The sequence below is a fragment of the Papilio xuthus genome, unplaced genomic scaffold (genome assembly GCF_000836235.2).
Source record: "Papilio xuthus unplaced genomic scaffold, Pxut_1.1 DF827597.1, whole genome shotgun sequence".
Classification (NCBI taxonomy): Eukaryota; Metazoa; Arthropoda; class Insecta; order Lepidoptera; family Papilionidae; genus Papilio; species Papilio xuthus.
In genome coordinates this window covers 3349246-3368094 of record NW_013531052.1, presented here as the reverse complement: position 1 = coordinate 3368094, position 18849 = coordinate 3349246, and the positions used below count along the sequence as shown (strand labels likewise).

At 33.2% G+C, this 18849-nt stretch overlaps 2 protein-coding genes across 2 annotated transcripts; one reads left to right on the top strand and one right to left on the bottom strand.

The window, feature by feature from the left end:
* Positions 1-1492: 1492 nt before the first annotated feature.
* LOC106118117 (MFS-type transporter SLC18B1) lies at positions 1493-9559 on the bottom strand. Its single transcript, XM_013312671.1, has 10 exons — positions 9289-9559; positions 5868-6037; positions 4485-4632; positions 4003-4189; positions 3729-3844; positions 3257-3450; positions 2958-3053; positions 2604-2772; positions 2242-2396; positions 1493-2006 (listed from the first exon to the last, which is right to left on the bottom strand). Exons 1-10 carry the CDS (start codon positions 9397-9399, stop codon positions 1835-1837), a joined length of 1518 nt encoding a protein of 505 aa, XP_013168125.1. The 5' UTR covers positions 9400-9559; the 3' UTR covers positions 1493-1834.
* Positions 9560-10756: 1197 nt separating this feature from the next.
* On the top strand, positions 10757-18648 carry LOC106118232 (uncharacterized). Its single transcript, NM_001312150.1, is given in 5 exon segments — positions 10757-11055; positions 16728-16968; positions 17353-17486; positions 17665-17814; positions 18172-18648. Coding segments are annotated over 5 exon segments (777 nt in total). The 5' UTR covers positions 10757-10955; the 3' UTR covers positions 18324-18648.
* The last annotated feature ends 201 nt before the right edge of the window (positions 18649-18849 follow it).

Below are 18849 nucleotides of genomic sequence, written 5' to 3'. Positions count from 1 at the left end.
CAGTTACTCTATCTTGGGCTCAGCGGTTTGGTCTCGGGCCATGTCAACCCAATTGCCTTCTTTTCGGCAGATACTGTGCGCCGCTAAGTAAAATTGGAAAAGAAAAAGTTTTAGCTCTGATATAATCTATTTAAAGAAACTTTAGTTTATTACAACCTTTTATAGTATTAACTGAATAGTTTTTTTATGTTCCAAAAAAAAGATGTTCCTTCAATAAGATTCATTACCTCGGCCTTCGTCACGCTAGATAATTCATCGGTTGACTTCGTTCGAGACCTTATTCGCGAGATTCTGACCTTACTACTGCACAATATGGAGCAGGATAAACAACAATTCTATTGCTTCTACAACATTATTCCACTAAGAAAATGTGTTTCTAATGATTTTTTTGCATCGTTGAATTCATACATCGTTTTAAGCTCCTCAAATAATACAAGTATTTTAGTTATGTAGGCATCATAAACATAAATTAACGATCCACGAATTTTGATAGTAAGGTGTTTCTTGGTATTTGAGACATAGAATGGCGAAAAATTAAAAAAGTGAAACGCGCCTGCCATAACTTTTTAGCAATAAGTAAATACAGAGAAACAGAAGCATTAATAAAGGAGACATGAAAATGTATAATAAAATATCTTTATTTATTAAAAAAAAAACCTTTAATATAATATTGTTACAATATTCAATAAAGACGATGCAACAGAAATACGCTACAAATGCAAATTCCAATATATTAAATTAATGATATTTAAGCCTAACCAAGATTTAAAAAAAAATGTGGCCAAGTCTCTAAAATCATATTCTTTATTACATCAATTTGTAGTGTGCGTAATATTTGCGTCCATATTTTCCGTAATATGGCGAGGTTTTTATAGTCCTGGTCAGGCTATACATTAAATTATAGAATATCTGCAAGCCCTATATCTGTATGTACTGGGAGATATACTAAATACGACGAATTTAATTAAATATTTTAACCATTACTTTTAAATTTCTATGTACTTTATGTAGTAAATTCAACATACATAAGTAGATTATTAAACCTAAAACGACTTATTATTAGGAACTGAAAAAAATTATAATTAATGATAGAAAATAATCAAATATTACAATTACAATTAATGAAGTAAATACGATAAATATTTAAACCGTGTTGGTAAGAACTGGTAAAAACTTCAAAGAAAGTTTAATTTTAACGATACAAACTTTTGTTATGAAAATATTATATCAATATAATATCAATTTTAGTAAAAATCTTTTCAAACATTGAACGTCGGAATTTTTATTACGTATATATGGCTTTTTTGTGGACAGAATATTTAGTCCTATTTCCCATGCCACCCTTTTCTTATAAGGAAAGGATGGGAAGTGGAAGTGGACATTCCGGATGAGAGGATGCATGGAAAGGGAAAATATTTTCTTTCTGTGCATCCTCTCCTCCGTCGATTAAAGGTAGGCAACGCATATGCAATTGCGTTTGTCTATGGGCAACGGTCACTTCGCTACTTCAGCGATTTCAGGTGGCCGCTCGCTCATTTGCCACTTTATGATATAAAAAAAAAAAACAAGAACTGAAAGCGGGAATTAAAACAACCTATTTGTTATTAGCAGAGGACGTAATAGATGTCACTACTTAATCTGCATAATAGTACAAGTAAGAAAAATTTTATCATGAATGTTATATCACTAACGGTGTTTCTCTCAGTAGACTTAATATGAGAAATTGACGTTAAGGGCCATTTTTAGCACTACAACCTGACTGGCAATTAGACAATATTGTTTAACATGGTTATGTACTCTTTGGTAATATTTTGGAGGGTTGTTGATAATTTGTTTACGTAACAGAGAGGGCGCCACGGAAGCGGTGGTCGAGGCTGCCATAGGAGGGCCGGTAGACAGGCGTGCGCTGGCTCCAAGGACTGCGCCGGTTTTTGCAGCTAGTGCACGCTATCAAACTGTTCATGGCAGGCGGCCGGGAACGCTCCACGCTGATGCCGCAGCGACGACTGAAATAATTTTAAATGAACTGATGAACCATGACTTTGTTTTAAACCATAGTCACATTTAATGGAAGGGATTGAAACGCAACTTATTAGTAGCATTCTGGTAGAGTTTTGATAAATGGGCGAAAATCCATTGTGACTTCAGATTTGATGCTAGTCGTGGTGTTCCACTACAATGTACGAATGTGTTGATTTCAATGTTGTTTTTACGGTCCTTTGTTCTTTTAACAGATTTTACCTTTTAACTCTTGGCGGGGGCATAATGTATTTGTCGCCGATGAGCACACTCTCGTCCAGGGTTCCGTCCAGCTGCAGTAAATCACCGGCCGACACTGACACGTCCATCTTGGAGCTACGGTCACACACCCACAGGTACAGCATTACTACCAGCATCTGCAAAATAACGTACACATAAAATTATAAATTCATTGCCACTGTTGTTGGTACAGCAACTTTAATTTTTTTTCCCTATGCCACTGTCTTGACTTCTTAATATGACCTAACGTCTGCTTTCTTTTTTACTTATTTCACAAGTAAGAAGGAACTTTTATTGCAATACATTATTTCAGATTTGACATTATAATTGATGAATTAACTTACAACAATGAGATGCAGAATGAAAACGAACATGGTAGAGTTTCTGAAGCCGACGGAATCGAAGAGTAACCCAGATACAGTGGGGCCCACGAACGCCCCCAGCGCGAATACCGAAGTCCACATGCCCGACACCAGGCCATACGTCTCTATTGAATTAGGTAAGCCGTTTGCTCTGTAAACAAATAATGCTATAAATAGACTAGACCTAGCTTATTTAGACCAAGGAATAAAAGAAGAATCCCAATTTTATTGTGAACATTCTTATATAAATTGTGCAACCTAACAATTACAACTTTGTTAAGTAGAAAAAGTAGATTAACGGGTTGATCTAGAATTGTTTCCAAATTTTTTACATACATTGCAGTGCCGAGAGCATCCGAGAAAGATGCAACTAGCTGACTCCCCATGCCGAGTCCGTGGAGTACGAGACCCAATATAGTCATCCACATTAAGCTGAAAGTAATGAAAATAAAAATTACTTAAACAGTAATTGAATTAATATTTTTTGACTTCCTGGCCCTTACTAGTACAGTAGCACAAAAAAGTTGATTACAAAATTCTTTAAAAATCTATCAGCAGTCTGGGCAATACAAAAATAATTAGTTTCTAGTCAAAGTATAATATTATATATAAATAAAAATTAAAGAAAAACTTACGTAGGCATATCAATGAAAGGCGCAGGTCCGATAAGCAGAAAGCCACTCGCGACGAACATACAGCCGATGACAGTGACGTATTTGGGCTTGATGGAAGGATGGTCGCACATCCAGCCCCACACCGGTGCGGACACCGCGTACACCCCGCCGTTAATCACAAACATCAGACCGAGGATTACCGGAGAGAACTTAAACTGAAAAAAAACGGTTACATGATTAGGTACATCTTTTCTTTTATTATATCTTGATATCGCATCCTCCAGCCAGATGTCACATTGAATACAAGAATAAGAGAATACAAGTCGGCAAGAACTTTAAGACACTTATTTAAAGGATATTTATGAGATAAGGAAAAGAAGCAAAACACCGCAAAGGCTGAGATTAGTAGGATTACTTTCTCGCAGTCAAAGGGAACACAGTTTGCACAATACTTTATTTATAATAATATTAGTAAATTATTAACGAAGCTTACTTGTCTTAGGTGAGGCTCAAGCGTCGCCTGCAGAAAACCGATGCTCAAACTCGTCGACATTATGCTGATTGCCGAGAGCAATACGCCAGGGATTTTGAGCAGAGTGAACATTGTTGCTGTAAACCATAATTATATCTAGCCATGAAACATATCTTTTAAGTCACAAAATAATAAATTTCTTATGTTATTTGGCTTCAGAAATCATTTAAAGTCTGAGGAAATAAAAGTGTTATAGAAACTATTTCGACATTTCTCCAGCTTAACATTTACTTACGTCCAGTTGGCTTTAAGTCTTCATCGTCATTGCATTTGGGCAGCACTGCGTAGCTCATGACAGCCGTACAGAACAGCGTGGCGCCGAGCACGGCGAAGGGAAGATAATAGCCGCCAACTCCATACAGAGCGCCTCCAAGGGTAGGACCGACTATTAGACCGAGCCCAAAGAAAGTCTCAAGGGAAGCCTGGAAAGACATACTATATGATAAATTGAAATTTCGTATTATTATGGACAAAATTTCAACTTCAAAAATTGCCGCTGAAACCTTGTAGGCGTTTGCAACGATTAAATACAATCTTTCAACAAATAATACGGCTAGAAATAAAGTATTGTTAGCTTTATTATATATATGTACAAGCTAATAAGGGTATCCTACAAAATGTTTACGTGCGTACATGATTTCAGACTTAAGAAAAACGGATAGCAATATTTCGATTTGAAATTTTTGCAACAAGATGAACAAAAAATAGAATACTTACGAACATTGTTGCAACATTATTGGGGAACTCTTTAGCTATGATGGCGAAGGATGCAGTGAGGAATGCTGCATTGCCCATCGCCTCAACAATGCGGATGATGAAGCTCAGCGTTATGAACGGAATGTGACCCTCCACGTTGTCAAGTAACCTGCCATGTTACAACAATAAAGTGTAAAACAATTATAAGTATTAGTAAAAAATAAGATGTAAAAAAAAATGCAAAAAATTATAACTATATATAATTGTGGGCTTCTATTGCCGAAATACTCGTACCAAATGAAATCACAAACCTAAATTAGGGTTAGGAGTATATCAAAGTGATGTATATGTATATTAAACGACGGTAAATGACTTTAAGTAATGAAGTACAATATTCCTTTTGATTTACAAAGAAATTTCTCAATCGCGTAGTAACCTAACGATATTAAAAACATTGTAACTACGTGTGTTTCTAATCTTATTAACATTATAAATGCAAACGCTCGGATGTATGGATGTTTGTTTGAAAGTATCTCGAGATCGGTTGTATGGATCTCGCTGAAATTTGGCATAGATGTAGAACATAGCGTAGAAAAGACTGGCTACTAATTAAGTTTTTTTTTTTAAATTTCGCGCAGACGGAGTCGTTGGCGACGGCTAGTACTTTCATAAACAGTAGTTAATATTATATTTCAGTTAAATCTGTTAGTAATATGTTTTAAACAAGAAGTGGTTAGGACTATCACTTTTGTCATTGAGATATTTAAGTGCGGAAGTCATTGCGGCCTCGCTAAGTTATTTATATAAAAATATATTTTAAAACAATTGTTATATTCTGAAAGTAATTTACAAATAATATTGCAATTCTTACATGAGTTAATAAATGGGCATTATAAAGTCGCTCGTCAGATTTTCATCCAAAAATATGAATAAATATTAATCCAATAATAGTATATTGGTAAATATAATAAAAATGTAAAGTAACGCAAAGTGAATGTACATTTATTTTTACTTAAGATGCTGTAGAAAACCAGTATCTGCTTTTCATCAGCTAAAGAAAGTGCAGACATCATTATGTTATTATACTGCCTATACTTTGACTGCTTAGGTGTAAATTTCTGTCCTAAATATCCTATTAGTGACCACCAAAGTTTCTGTTTTTGGTAGAGACTTGTGTCCCTATTTTTTCGATGACAATATGAGGGATGCTAATACAATCGAACCAGGATACGCGACAAACGTCTATAAGAGAGATTCATTCTGCGGTCCAAACGGACGACGTTCATAAACAAGAAAAATGTCGCGGTCTCTTGGATCTCACTTATCCAGATTCGTCTGTATGTCCATTCCAGTTTCGCTTCTGTGAAAAGCCAAAGTTATGTATTGAACTAGTAAATTTCATACCCAAATAATATGGCGCATGTGCCAGTAGTCTGAATACCGGCGTTGAAGAGCAGCTTGGGTCCGATGCGGTTGAGGTGTGCGCCGTACAGCGGGCTCACCAGGAATACCACCAACTCGAACACGCCGAACACCAGCCCGAATTCCGTTGCTGAACATCCTTTCTTCTCTGCCTGCGTGAACACAGAATACAATTAGCTGTAGTTTTATTGCAAATATGTCGTCTTCAATAATCAAATCCAAACCAAACTGCCAAGAATTTTCTTTTAATTTTAATGAGCGTTGTCATACTGTATGAGAGTGTATAAAAATATTTTCATACTTAAAGGAAAAAATACAAAAGGATGGAATGAAAGTCAAATAAAATCGCTGTTGCCGGCGACTCTTTTTTTTATAACAGAAGGGGGCAAACGAGCAGCGGGAGCACCGAGGCACATTCCGCGCGGAATTAAAAAAAAACTGTGTTCTTCCAGACTATGTTCTACATCCATCCCAAAATTCATCGTGATCCGTTGAGCTGTTCTGGAGATAACTACAAACTAACATCCATCCATCCAACCATCTATACATCTAAACTTTCGCATTTATAATATTAGTACCTATCTTACAGGTATCTTATCTTACTACCTATGTTCATACACTCGTCATTTTACTTTATTCGTCACTTAATAATTATAAGATGAACAAAAACTTGGTAAATATCAGGAAAAATTGAAGCATTTTAATTGGTTTTCTGTATGTATTTTTACTTAAATCGATATGTTTTACCGGTTAAAGGTTATCACAATTAACGGCGACAGAGCTGTAACGCGTAGTCTAAATTACGCACTGAGATGCGTGCGATGCGTTGCAGACAACACGGGTACAAAAACATAACACGCGCGGGTAACGTGAGACTCCTTTCTGAGTTGAATTACAAGCATTCATAGACGTCGATGATGAGAAAAAGTAACTCTGAAGAAATTTTATCCTTTAAAACAGATTTTCAATCTGTGGGTCGCAGATATTATTTCGTCAACCACCCCAAGCATTACGTTATGATGGGGTAGCCAAAAATTACGTACTAAGGTCATCATATAAAAGAAAATAGTACATCTAGTTTTACTTACTAATAAATGAAACATATTTAAAAGAAGCAGCTTATCAAATTTATCTGATCTTTGAACTGGACAAACCGAATTTATATCGATAATTAGATTTTTTATACCGCATTAATTTGTAAGTTCAAGTGTCTCGTATGATTAAGTAATTTTACGACTGCGTATATTTAAACAATCAAAAAAAAGTTGATAACTCTCAAATAAATGTTAATGACCTTCTATATGTCAGTCTGATCACTTTGTCAGTATGTTAGAAGCTTATCGAGGATAGTAACAACGGCTATCTTAAAGATTTGTAAATTTCTAAGCATTCTCCATTGTGTCATATCATTTATTAAGTAACTAGTAGTCGCGCGCGGCTCTGTCCTCTCGGAGCTAAAAAATACATAATTAGTAGCATATGTGTTCTTCCAGACTAAGTCATTATTCAGCGAGTAATACATAATTTCAGCGAGATCCATACAGTCGTTCTCGAGATACTATCAAACAAACATCCATCCATCCCTCCAAACATTCGCATTTATTATATAATATTAGTGAGATTACTAATTGCTACAGACTAAGAGACGAAGACGCGCAATTTCACAAGTCGCTGCGCATAACGCAATTTAAATTATCAGCGGGACGTGGTAACAACAATACTCACGCTCGAAACCGAGAGAGGTAAGCAGAGAACGGAAAACTATACATAAAATGAAAAGACAACATGAAGAACATCAAATTGTTCACATAAAGCAAATGACATAATGTTAAATAATAAAATGTAATGATTAATACCAGTCGTTAAGTTAAGGGCGCCTAGTAATTCTATTGTGAAGCTGTGATAAGATGTGACACTGTCGTCGGGTTATCACTTATTGTTGGCTGTTGTCGGCGCAGAGTGAGTAAGGCCTAGGGACATGTGTCACGACAGTTGAAATTCACAGTATGACTGTTTATACGTAGTTACAAATCAACCTCAGCTAACACCAAGTCTAAAGTAACAATAAAGATACAAGAGAAAAGAGGACTTTCTCTACGCGATTATTACGTCCCTTTTTAGTGTGTGTTTCTTTAAAATCGGTAGCTTTAAATTGAAAATGGCGTTATAAAACATTAATCTCGGTAAAATATTGTCGAAAACTCTTTATTTGCGCAGTCTGAATATGTATGAATTATCATAAATGTATTATTCAATACAAAAAATTATGTAATTATTACAATAATAAACTAAAGAAGTATTTAATGTTACAAATATATTTGTGGCTTAATTTGAGGTTAACAGATATAAATTTCAACGTTGACGTAGATATCTTGCTGCGCTTGCGCACTCAAATAATATGTTCACAATTGTCAGTTTACAGTTTTTAGACTTAGTAACATTGTCACTGAATTCCCCAATTGGTTTGTAATATAGTAAAATTATGTCTTGAATACTAGTGAGCAGAATTAGGTGTCCCTTTGGTTTTTTGTGCCAGTTGATGGCTAAATATGGCTAAAAATTATGGATTTACTAATAGGCTAATTCAGGGTTATTACATGATCACTTAAGCAGTTCCTTAGAATAGATTTCTCAGATTAACTCTACACTAAAGGTCTGCCTTAAAACTTTGTAACAAAGTAAAAAATCAAAGTACGGCAATAGATAAATATAATATTAATTGCAATAGATGCACACTAACACGTGACAGACTTCTAGGCATCAGTAATTTACATATCTTATCTTTTATAAGAAACTTTCACTTTTAATATAATTTATATTATATATTTTGTTTATATAAAATTAATTAAACAATTAGATAAGCAGTTAATTCAACTTTAAGCTACATAGTTACTAGATTTCATAATTATAAATATCTCTTAGTTGTCGTAAATTATATTCAAATTTTGAATAATGGATTATTCGAAATTTGAACATAATTTATAATGAGTTTTTTTTTTAATTAAAAATATTTTTATGCACATTTCACGTTCATCTTATCGAGCAATTTTTTTCAAAAATTGTATGTTTTTTTTTACTTATTAAAATTATATAAATACATTGATTTTGTGAAAAATTGTTTTAATAAATAAAATAATATTCAACGCTAATAGAAACACTTCTGTATAATTAATTAGTATAGTAGACTGTCAATAAAAAGGCAACGACTAAAAGTTCTAGAGACTAAAAGACTATTACCGACAAAATTCTACAATGTTACCAACTTTTAATTTATATTTACTTCTTTTTTCGAATTTTCGTTGCGGTAAAGAAATATAATACGGATTTATTTTCACGTATAAGTTAATAAAGATGGGATAAAATTATGTACAGAAATATTATTTTCATAGTCATTAATACATACCTCTTGTGGGTAAAACGGTGCCTGCAATGCAACACACAAAGCATTACAGAAATCTGCTATTGATATAACCACAATTATCAACCATTGTCTTCTAGAAAAATCGAAACCCATTCTCAAAAGTTATCCACTACTCCAAAAAAGTAGTTATAAATATAATTTAAAAGTTGTAAATTACAATGAACTTGTCACAGAATTTTTATTGCGTATTCGTCCTCGGAACTGGTGTTCTATTCCAGAGGCGGGTACGTAACTGATGTGAAGCTTCGAGCAGAGGGTAAGTAATTACATTTTGTTTATAACAAACCTATTACACAGAATTGTAAGTGATAAACACTGCTTTATCGGATTGCACGCAGTACATTAATGGTTGCCTACAATTTATATTTGTTTTATGCGAATGTAGCCACCAATGTAAATGAAAATGAAGTTAGTTATTTCTGATTGACCTTTGTTCCAGTCTCTCATTAAATCAGTGACGTGTGAAGAAGTATTGACCGATCGAAAGATAAGAATGTTTTATAGTAAAGCGATTTTAAAAACGTACTCATTGAATTGCTAGTTTTTAATTGTTCTTATCAGTAAACAATGGATGTTGTTTATTAATATTGTGATAGGTAATCAAGTCCCTGATTGATGGGGCCTACGTATATATATATATATATACTCGTATAAAGTTTATAAAAAAATAGCTTTAAAAACAGTTTGTTTAGATTTGATAATTAGAATGTTTGTTTTGCAAGCTTTGCTCTGTTCTAAACTGCGAAACCTATGTTAGAAACTTGTTATCAAATCGAGTAAAATAAACATTTTGTCTATAAACAATATAAATTAGCAAATAAATTATTATTATTTAAATAATCGCACGTTTAAAAGTAATTGTTATTTGAAAGAATGCAAGACAAGGAAGTCGTAACATGGATTGTATTGATATTGCATTTGTTTATGCCCTCATTGTTCCGAGAATCTTCATGGTATCAGGTGACATAAGGAAAATTAGTAGACGCGTAGAGCATGAAGCACTAACAACTACCCGCCTCTACGGACACGTGCTATTTGTATATATGTCACCTGTAAATCATGAATCGCTCTTTAGTAATTTGCCTAACAAAATTTAAACAAAATGTAAACTCTGCCAATAGGAATTGGCAGAGTTTACATTTTGTCTGTCATTCTGTCAAAGAGTCGAGGATTGGTGAGCTGATTGTAACTGCTAATGCCACGTGCCATCTTAACAAATTACCGAAACATAACACGGCGTTTTGTCAATTAATTCTTTCGAAATGCAAATAGCTGAGTCATTACCGATTGTCCGGGCAAAGTATAAACGGGCGACATTCAAGATTTTCCGGTGACAAATACACCGACTGCGAAGTGGGGTAACCGCACGGGGATGTCGAAAATATCGCCCGAATATAACACATTGGTCACTTGCTTTCACTTCAAAGTACAGAGCGGGCCACGACGCCCAACGAACTGCGACGCGTCTATTCATATCCGAGGTTGTACTACAACGGACGCGGGAATTTAAAAAATATTCCATCAACTAAATTAAATATTAAAAAAAATCGATAACGAAAGATTTTAAAAAGTGTAATTTGTGTTTGAAGAAAGAACAAAATTAATTTTAAATTTACTACAATTTGCGATCTGTTTTTTCCAAAAAAGAAATGAAAATGGCCGATCGTTGCGTTAAATTCCTCTTAATATTTTGTTTGACGATTATTTGCCACAATGGAGAAGCTGCGGAAAATGAGAAACCAAAGCTGCGTGAGTATTTCTTTCTTTTGAAAATAATACCATTTATTTAAAAGTTGGGCTCATATTTTAGATATAATAAATGTAAAAATCATTGAAAGTTATTTGTAAAAATAACATTTCTAATTACACGGTTAAATATTTTTTTACAACAAACACGTCAATAAATATAAAAAAAATTATCGGACTTTTTAATTCAAACAGACCTATCATATCTTAAAAATCAGCATTAGCGTTAACAGAGGACACTTATTTTATGGATAAATTTAACAAGAAATATTAAAGTTTGAATTACTAAAGCATTTCACTCGAAAATTCGTAACTAAGTTTCAAGACTTAGGTCTAAAAACAGCGAAATAAAATCATTAGTGCATTTCACAATCGTTATTTTATGCTTTATTCTATTTAGTATCGATAAATTCATCGAGATAATTGTTTACAGTCTCAGTTAGATACTATCTGTCGCCTAGTGATGGCGAAACATTTCTCTCGGTTTAGCAACGCTTACAATAATGACGAAAATGCCTAACCTTTGCCTTATTATGCTGTAGCAAAATTAACATGTATTATATTTTTACAATAGATTCTTGTAAAATTTTCTGACATTTATAGTTCGGCAAAATATTCGCAATTACAAGGTGACATAATTTTATCTTTTTAATTGACAAGCTTTTATGCTCCTGTCAATCAGTCTTTATATATTATGTTGCTTCTTACTAATAATTTAAATACGGATGTTCGGATGTATGGATGCATGTTTGTTAGATGATATTTCCATAACGGTTGCATGGTTCTCGCTGAAATCTGGTATAGATGTAGAACATAGTCTGGGAGAATAGGGACGGAACTGCGGGCGACAGATAGTATAAAATAAAGCAGTTTTTCTCCATGATATATTGTGTTTTTTTGCCGTCGACTGATCTTCCATCTTTATTATTCTTTAAAACAGCAAAGATTGTTCGTAGTTTAAAAGTTCCTCGTATATTCCAATGTTGCAGCCCGAAGCTGTGATGTGAATAAAAAATTATTACATCTGCATGTTTTTCTGTGGACTTGTCTGCGTCTAGTCATTCGTGCCAAGGCCACTTTCGGCTGTTATAAGTCCCTTCCGGCGATGAAATCCCATAACAAATTACAAGTGTTTGAAAAACATTTTTTATTTCATACTAGCTGTCGCCCGCGACTCCATCCGCGTGGATATATAAAAAACTTAATTAGTGTAGCCCACCCATCCATCCATCCACATCACATCCATCTAAACATTCGCATTTATAATATTAGTAAGTTAAATAAAAAGCAACTCTTCAAGACATAAATTTGAAAAAAAAAATGAATAAATAGTATCCTATGTCCGTCTCCTGGCTCTAAGTTACCTCCTCGTCAATTTTCAGCAATATCGGTAAAGCCGTTCTTGAGATATATATAGTGTAACTAACACGAATTTCTTTTATATATTTATTGTAAAATATGTAAAAGTGTTAACATTGAAAGCTCTGTAGTGTTTTACGTAGGTTATCATAGTATAATAATTGTACCACGATAAATATCCTCTATTAACCAAAACATAAACGGATTCATCGGTCTACTTCATATATTCACCGCATGTATTATAATTAAGTCCTTTAGTTTGCACAGTCGGACTGGTCGATAAAAACGAACGATTCTAGAAAAATACTGAGAACTGTACTGTTTAACTGGCTAAACTTTTACTGAACAATTCGACCACTGTTCAGTTGAAACTGAATATGTTTAGTCGGCTTGAACTACGTAACTGATTTTCTGATTATCTTTTAATTTGAAAGACCATTAACTTGATTATGACGACATTGAAAAAGTTAAATTTTTATGGGAAAGTAAAATTGTCTATGGTTGGATGTTTGTTAGAAGATGTCTTCGTAACGGCTAAATGGACTTGATGAAATTTGGCAGAGATGTAGAACATATTTTGGAAGTACACGTACGGTACTTTTTAATTTTTTTTAAATTCCGCGCGATCACAATCTCGGGCGACAGTTAGTATGTATGTAGATTTAACTCGATGTTTAATAGCGTTTAAAACAGGACTAAGATTTTAATGGTAAAAAGCAAACAATATAATATTGAACTAAAGTTTTCCTTGTTTGGTGATGTGGAAGGTTAAAAAGTTTTCAATGTCACTTATTGTTTAAGTGCATTTATTCCGACAAAAGTCTGTTTATTCAGAATATATTTGAATGGGTTTAAAAATTTTATTTTAACTTACATTTAACCTATACTTTAGTTTTAACACAAATTGTTTCGTTTTTATTTGTAGCCGGCAAATCGCTAGACACTTTTTTGCATTAGTGTTTGCGATAACTACAACCCATTGTAATGGGGAATTGTAATTCTTTCTTAAATTATAAAATATTTTTGATTATAAAAAATTACGCCAATGCATTATAAATATCTTAACAAGGGTAAAAATGACAAATGTTACAATGTACGTATAATTTAATACTAAAAAGTCGCCAACAGGAAAACATTTTTAACACAATTTAAATATGTAAAATTTCCATTTCGACCTGTTTCTCAATGTGTGATATTTATAAAAAAAATTGTCTGCTGAAAAAGTTAATTATACAAAGATACTGTGAGTTTTTTTGCTTTTTTTATTTAGTATGTACTACATCACGGATACTAAATAAGTTATTATTCGTTTTATTTTCACTAATAACATTTTACCGATATTACTAGACTTAAGAAGTAGGAATATAACTTTTTAACTGATTTTTTTCTTTTTGTAACCGATTTACTAGAAGACAATGGTGACACACATTGTGGTCTAAGCCTGTACTTATTAAAGATAATTTTCAAATAAACTTGACGTTTGTAAAATCAATCAGGAAAATATATTTTTTTAACCGCAACTGATGACGAATCAATCGTTTAACTTAAACAAAACAATCGCGTAGCAATAAAAGTCGTCACTCAATTCTTTTTAAAGGAGTTATTGTCTCTGACTAATCCTCGCTTTGAAACATTGCGGAAAACCGCCCAGTGTGGTTCAAACCTTATTTCTCTTTGTCTTCTTATCCATACAATTAAATAAAAAAATGTTATAAAATATTTATTTCATATTCCATGCGCATCATGTATGTGCGTAACTCATAAATAAAAAAAAACTAAATCTTGGTCTGACTGGTATGTCCATAAGTACGCGTTTGTTCCTGGAATTCACCAAAACGGCTAGATCAATATTGACGGAAACGATAGTGCTCGCGCGCGTTAACCGAGCGGGATAGTGAAAATGTTTTAAACGTGCGCATATTTAAGATTTTGCGAACTACAATGGCACACAAAGTCATAACGCACATTTTCTGTAGAAAGACACTGTTTACAAATCACAAATCTGACTCAACGAGCTAAATAAATCACAATAACTAGATTACTTTTATTATCCTTGTGGTTATTAAGGAATAAGTACGATTAAAACAATGGGTCGTGAATTTTAATAGGCAAGGCTATGACTAGTACCTCCTTGAAGTTCCGTAGCTGTTTAATTTACGAGCGGACTATGTTGCTTGTATTGAATAATATATTGCGTGCTGGTGTTTGTTGACCGGTCCAGCCTTACCTGTCCTTAATGTCACCGAATACGTGACATGCATGAAGTAGACTACGCCTACGATTGGCACATCCAATGCCCAAACACAATCACGAAAACTCAACATCGGCATTGACCCAACAATTGGTCCAAGTGGGAAAACCGTTGTGTACAAAACAGCGGTGTTATGCTAGCATGCGTTATATAACGTTATTTAACACTGCAAATATTGTTATAGTTCGTAGTTACGATCATTTTAAATGCTAATAACATTTTAATCATCGGTCGTTGTATTGAGTAAGTATAATACTTCCACGCCAAAAGAAGTAAGCAGAGTTTTAAATTCGACGGTTTATCGGGTTTTAGATTACGGGAAGAGGGTAAGGAGAGTTTTATAAATAAAAAAGCCTTGGATTTTGCTTTTATTATTTTCAAAATAATCAAAATTTATATTGTTCAGTAAAAAAAGTAAGTAATTCGTTGTTATTTATGTATGAAAGACACGTTTAACATCTAAGATATAACTAGCCGGTCTATCACTATTTCCAAATCATCTTAAATTGTCAAGAGACTTGTCTGACGAATACGCAATTTCTTCCTCCGGAGCCTTGACATCGGCTCGCGTTGCGTCAGCTCTTTGCGAAATTGTTTTACGAAGTATCGTCACGCTTGCGATCCTACGCCCTTTTTTAGCGATAAATTCGAACATTCATGTTGACATGATGTCTTATGATGGTTTTGACTTGCGGCGAAATTTAGTAACACCAAAGGAAAAACGTAAACATGTACCCGAAAAACAATGTGACGGCAATCTAATCCTAACGTAACCCTTTATAATCTGTTGACAGTCATAAACGTCTACCAATAACTTTACTTTAAGATAAACGTAAAAAATCAAAAAGCGTAGACTAAATAACTGTTTTAATATCTGATATCTTAATTGCCGACATTTACAATCTTAATATGTATCTCAATTACAACAATTTTATAATTTCTCATTTAAAAATTTAGCACATAATAATTTCTTGAACTTGAACGAACATCGTAGCAAACGAGCGTTTCTCGTACAAGGTCACATCACATAACTCGCTTACATAATCCACAAAGTGGTCGCAACTTGTAGACCCACTTTAAAATTTGTTTTCTTATCAACGGAACAAAGTTTCGCGGTGACATTCGATTCTCGACCAAGATTCTTTAGAATATTTAAATTGTTAATCTAGAAACTGATATGTCGCAATATACAATTTTAATCTGTTATACCTTCCTCATCTGGGGTAATATATATAAAATGTGTATCAAGTAATGAGGCAATAAGCCCAACAACCAAAAAATTAAATATTAACTCTATGACACCACTATGACACACCAAGGTATATTTGTATCGAATACAACGCTCGACTTTAACATGCAATCATTACAGGAGGTATTGTGAAATAAAAAAATAGTTACATGAAGACAGCAAAAGATACGAAAGCTTTTATAAAAACTAAAGTGTTGCAACTATTGTTATAAGGCAAGACATTTGATAAGTAAAGGTTTGTTTTCGAGATGACCCTTTGCTTTACCAACAATAGATTGCCGATGCAATATACATATTTATTATGTAATGTAATGAAACATTCATCAATTTGGCACACAATGTTTTAAAGTGGTTACAAGATTATGTTAAGTTACATTAAGGAGAAATAGCTTTCAGAAGAAATGTCGCCACACTAAATTATTACAAAAATCTGTTATTTATGAACAAATAAAACGATTTATTTTAGAACATAGTTCAGATAAGCTTTTAATAAAGAAGTATCGTGAAATATGATTTTTGTTATATTATAAATAGATTTAAAGGTTAAGTAATGTTAACCATCTTTAAAATAATTATATAAACACTATTTGGCAATGCTTTTAACAAAATGAAGGTGAAAATGAACATATTTAAATATTTGATATTATGACAATGACCTTATAATAATGCCTACAAGGATGGATTTAATTTAAACTAATTAACACTGTGTGTAAAAATTAAAATGCGTTAATTTTTGTTCCACTTATTTACCAAACAGGAATCAACTTCATCTCCCTATCTTATCTCATACCTTAATATATGCGTATCTTTTTACAGCGGACTATCTTCCATCATGCAAACGAAGTGACCCCGAGCTGGACACATGTATCAAGAACTCGTTCAACAGTCTGCGGCCTCACCTGGCTCGTGGTCTCACAGACCTAGGCGTGCCCCCAGTGGAGCCACTGCTCATTGACCGACTAGTCATGGAGAACTCCGCGGGACCCGTAAGGGTCACGGCTGCTTTCAGTAACATAACTGTCATCGGACCCAGTAACTACACAGTCACCAAGATCAGGTCGGTACATCTACAGATGTAATTAAGTTCTACAGTATTGTAGTTTGTTAGGCGTCGTGTTTGTATCAACATCATAAATTCTTTACTTTTTAATTCCAAAAAATAATGCAATGTCAGAAATATCTTTGAGACATTCGACAAGATTTTATGACTGTTGTTTACGTCACCAACTTATACACTCATTGGTTCAACTAAATTTGGAGCTTAGCCTAGATTAGGGATACATATTGTGGTTTGGTTTACTACGTATTTTTTTAATTTCTTCGCCTCAGAAATATAGAGGCTTCCCGAACTTTTTCTGCGACTTGTTGATAACAACAGTGTTATTCACAATAAGACACCTTTAAATATTTTTACTTTAAACCTTTTTATGTTACATTTCAGGTCTGATTTAAAAAAGATGCGAATCGACATGGGCTTGGCATTGCCGCGGATTGAGGTGTCCGGCCACTATGAAGTCTCCGGTCAAGTTCTGCTGTTTCCAGTACGATCACAAGGCAACTTCTGGGCTGCTTTCAGTTAGTTTAATATATTTTTTACCACACTAAATTGTGATATTTTTTAAATATGGCACATAACTGTTTGTCGTTATAAAGTGTACATAGGAAAGAAACAATTTAAATAAAAAGATGTTGCAGGTACTAATTAATTATTTTAAAATTCTTTTGAACTTAAAATGTGTTTTTCTTATTTCAGTCGATGTAGCAGCGATTGCTAAAATTTATGGAAAGGAGATTGAACGCGACAACGAAAAATACATGTCTATCGAAAGATTACTGGTGGATTTCAAGCTTAAAAATTCTCGTTTTAAAGTACGAGACACTGTCAACCATGGTAGTGTTATTGGTAAGTATTAATTCTAAAAAATAGTACATATTTATGAAAAACGCCATGAGATAATCAACAAGATTTTTATGACCGTTGTTTAGGTTACCAACTTACACACCCAATGGTTTGACTAAATTTACCATACATTATTAGAATTTTTTTTGCAATAACATGCTTAATATTTCTGAGAAGAGACTATTACAATAGTTGCGTTTTATAACTTAAAAGTTTAAGAGCCTTGTTAACGAATTTTTTGGACATAGATGGACAACAATTTGACCAAAAAAAAATGACTTTCTAGTTAATTCTCCTCTGTTAGTTTACGAGAAAACAGACTTAAGAAGAAAACTTGCATAATTGTTTGTATAATTACAGGTGAGGCGATGAATCAATTCTTGAACAACAATGCACCAGAAATTATAGAAGAAATGAGACCTGCCGCATCGCTGGCAATTGCTAAACATTTCCAGACATTCCTCAATGCTGCTTTCAATAAGATCCCGATAAACCTTTGGCTTCAGCCTTAAAGAGTATAATTGTACGGATATATTTAATCAGTGATAGATATTTTTAGAATAAGTGAGTATTTTGGTATAATTTTGCGGATCGTGGTTCAACCACTATTTAAGCTGTGATCGTTGTATTTCTCTTGTTTGTTTGCTTTATTTTGTCAAACGATTTGTGTTCTTACTCCAGAATGCTATTATTATTTATTTTTAATGCATTTGTATGTTTTTTATTTAGTTAATAATCATCCATAATGCATTTTAAATCTTTTGGTATGATGTAACGTGAATTGTGTGTTAGTAGTAATTATTTATTTAAGTTCAAAGTGAATTTTTCATGAAGTACATATTTTAATTTAGCTATTTAATATACCAATGAATCGAAATATGTGTTATTATTGTAAGTAAAATAGCCCTTAATACAACAAAAAATAAAAACCTCAGTTCGTAAATCTTAGTGTTAACAACAATAAAAAGAAAAGTACTACAATTATTAAAAGACGAGGCAAATAAATAAATTATTTAATTAATTTAAAAGCTAAAGGTA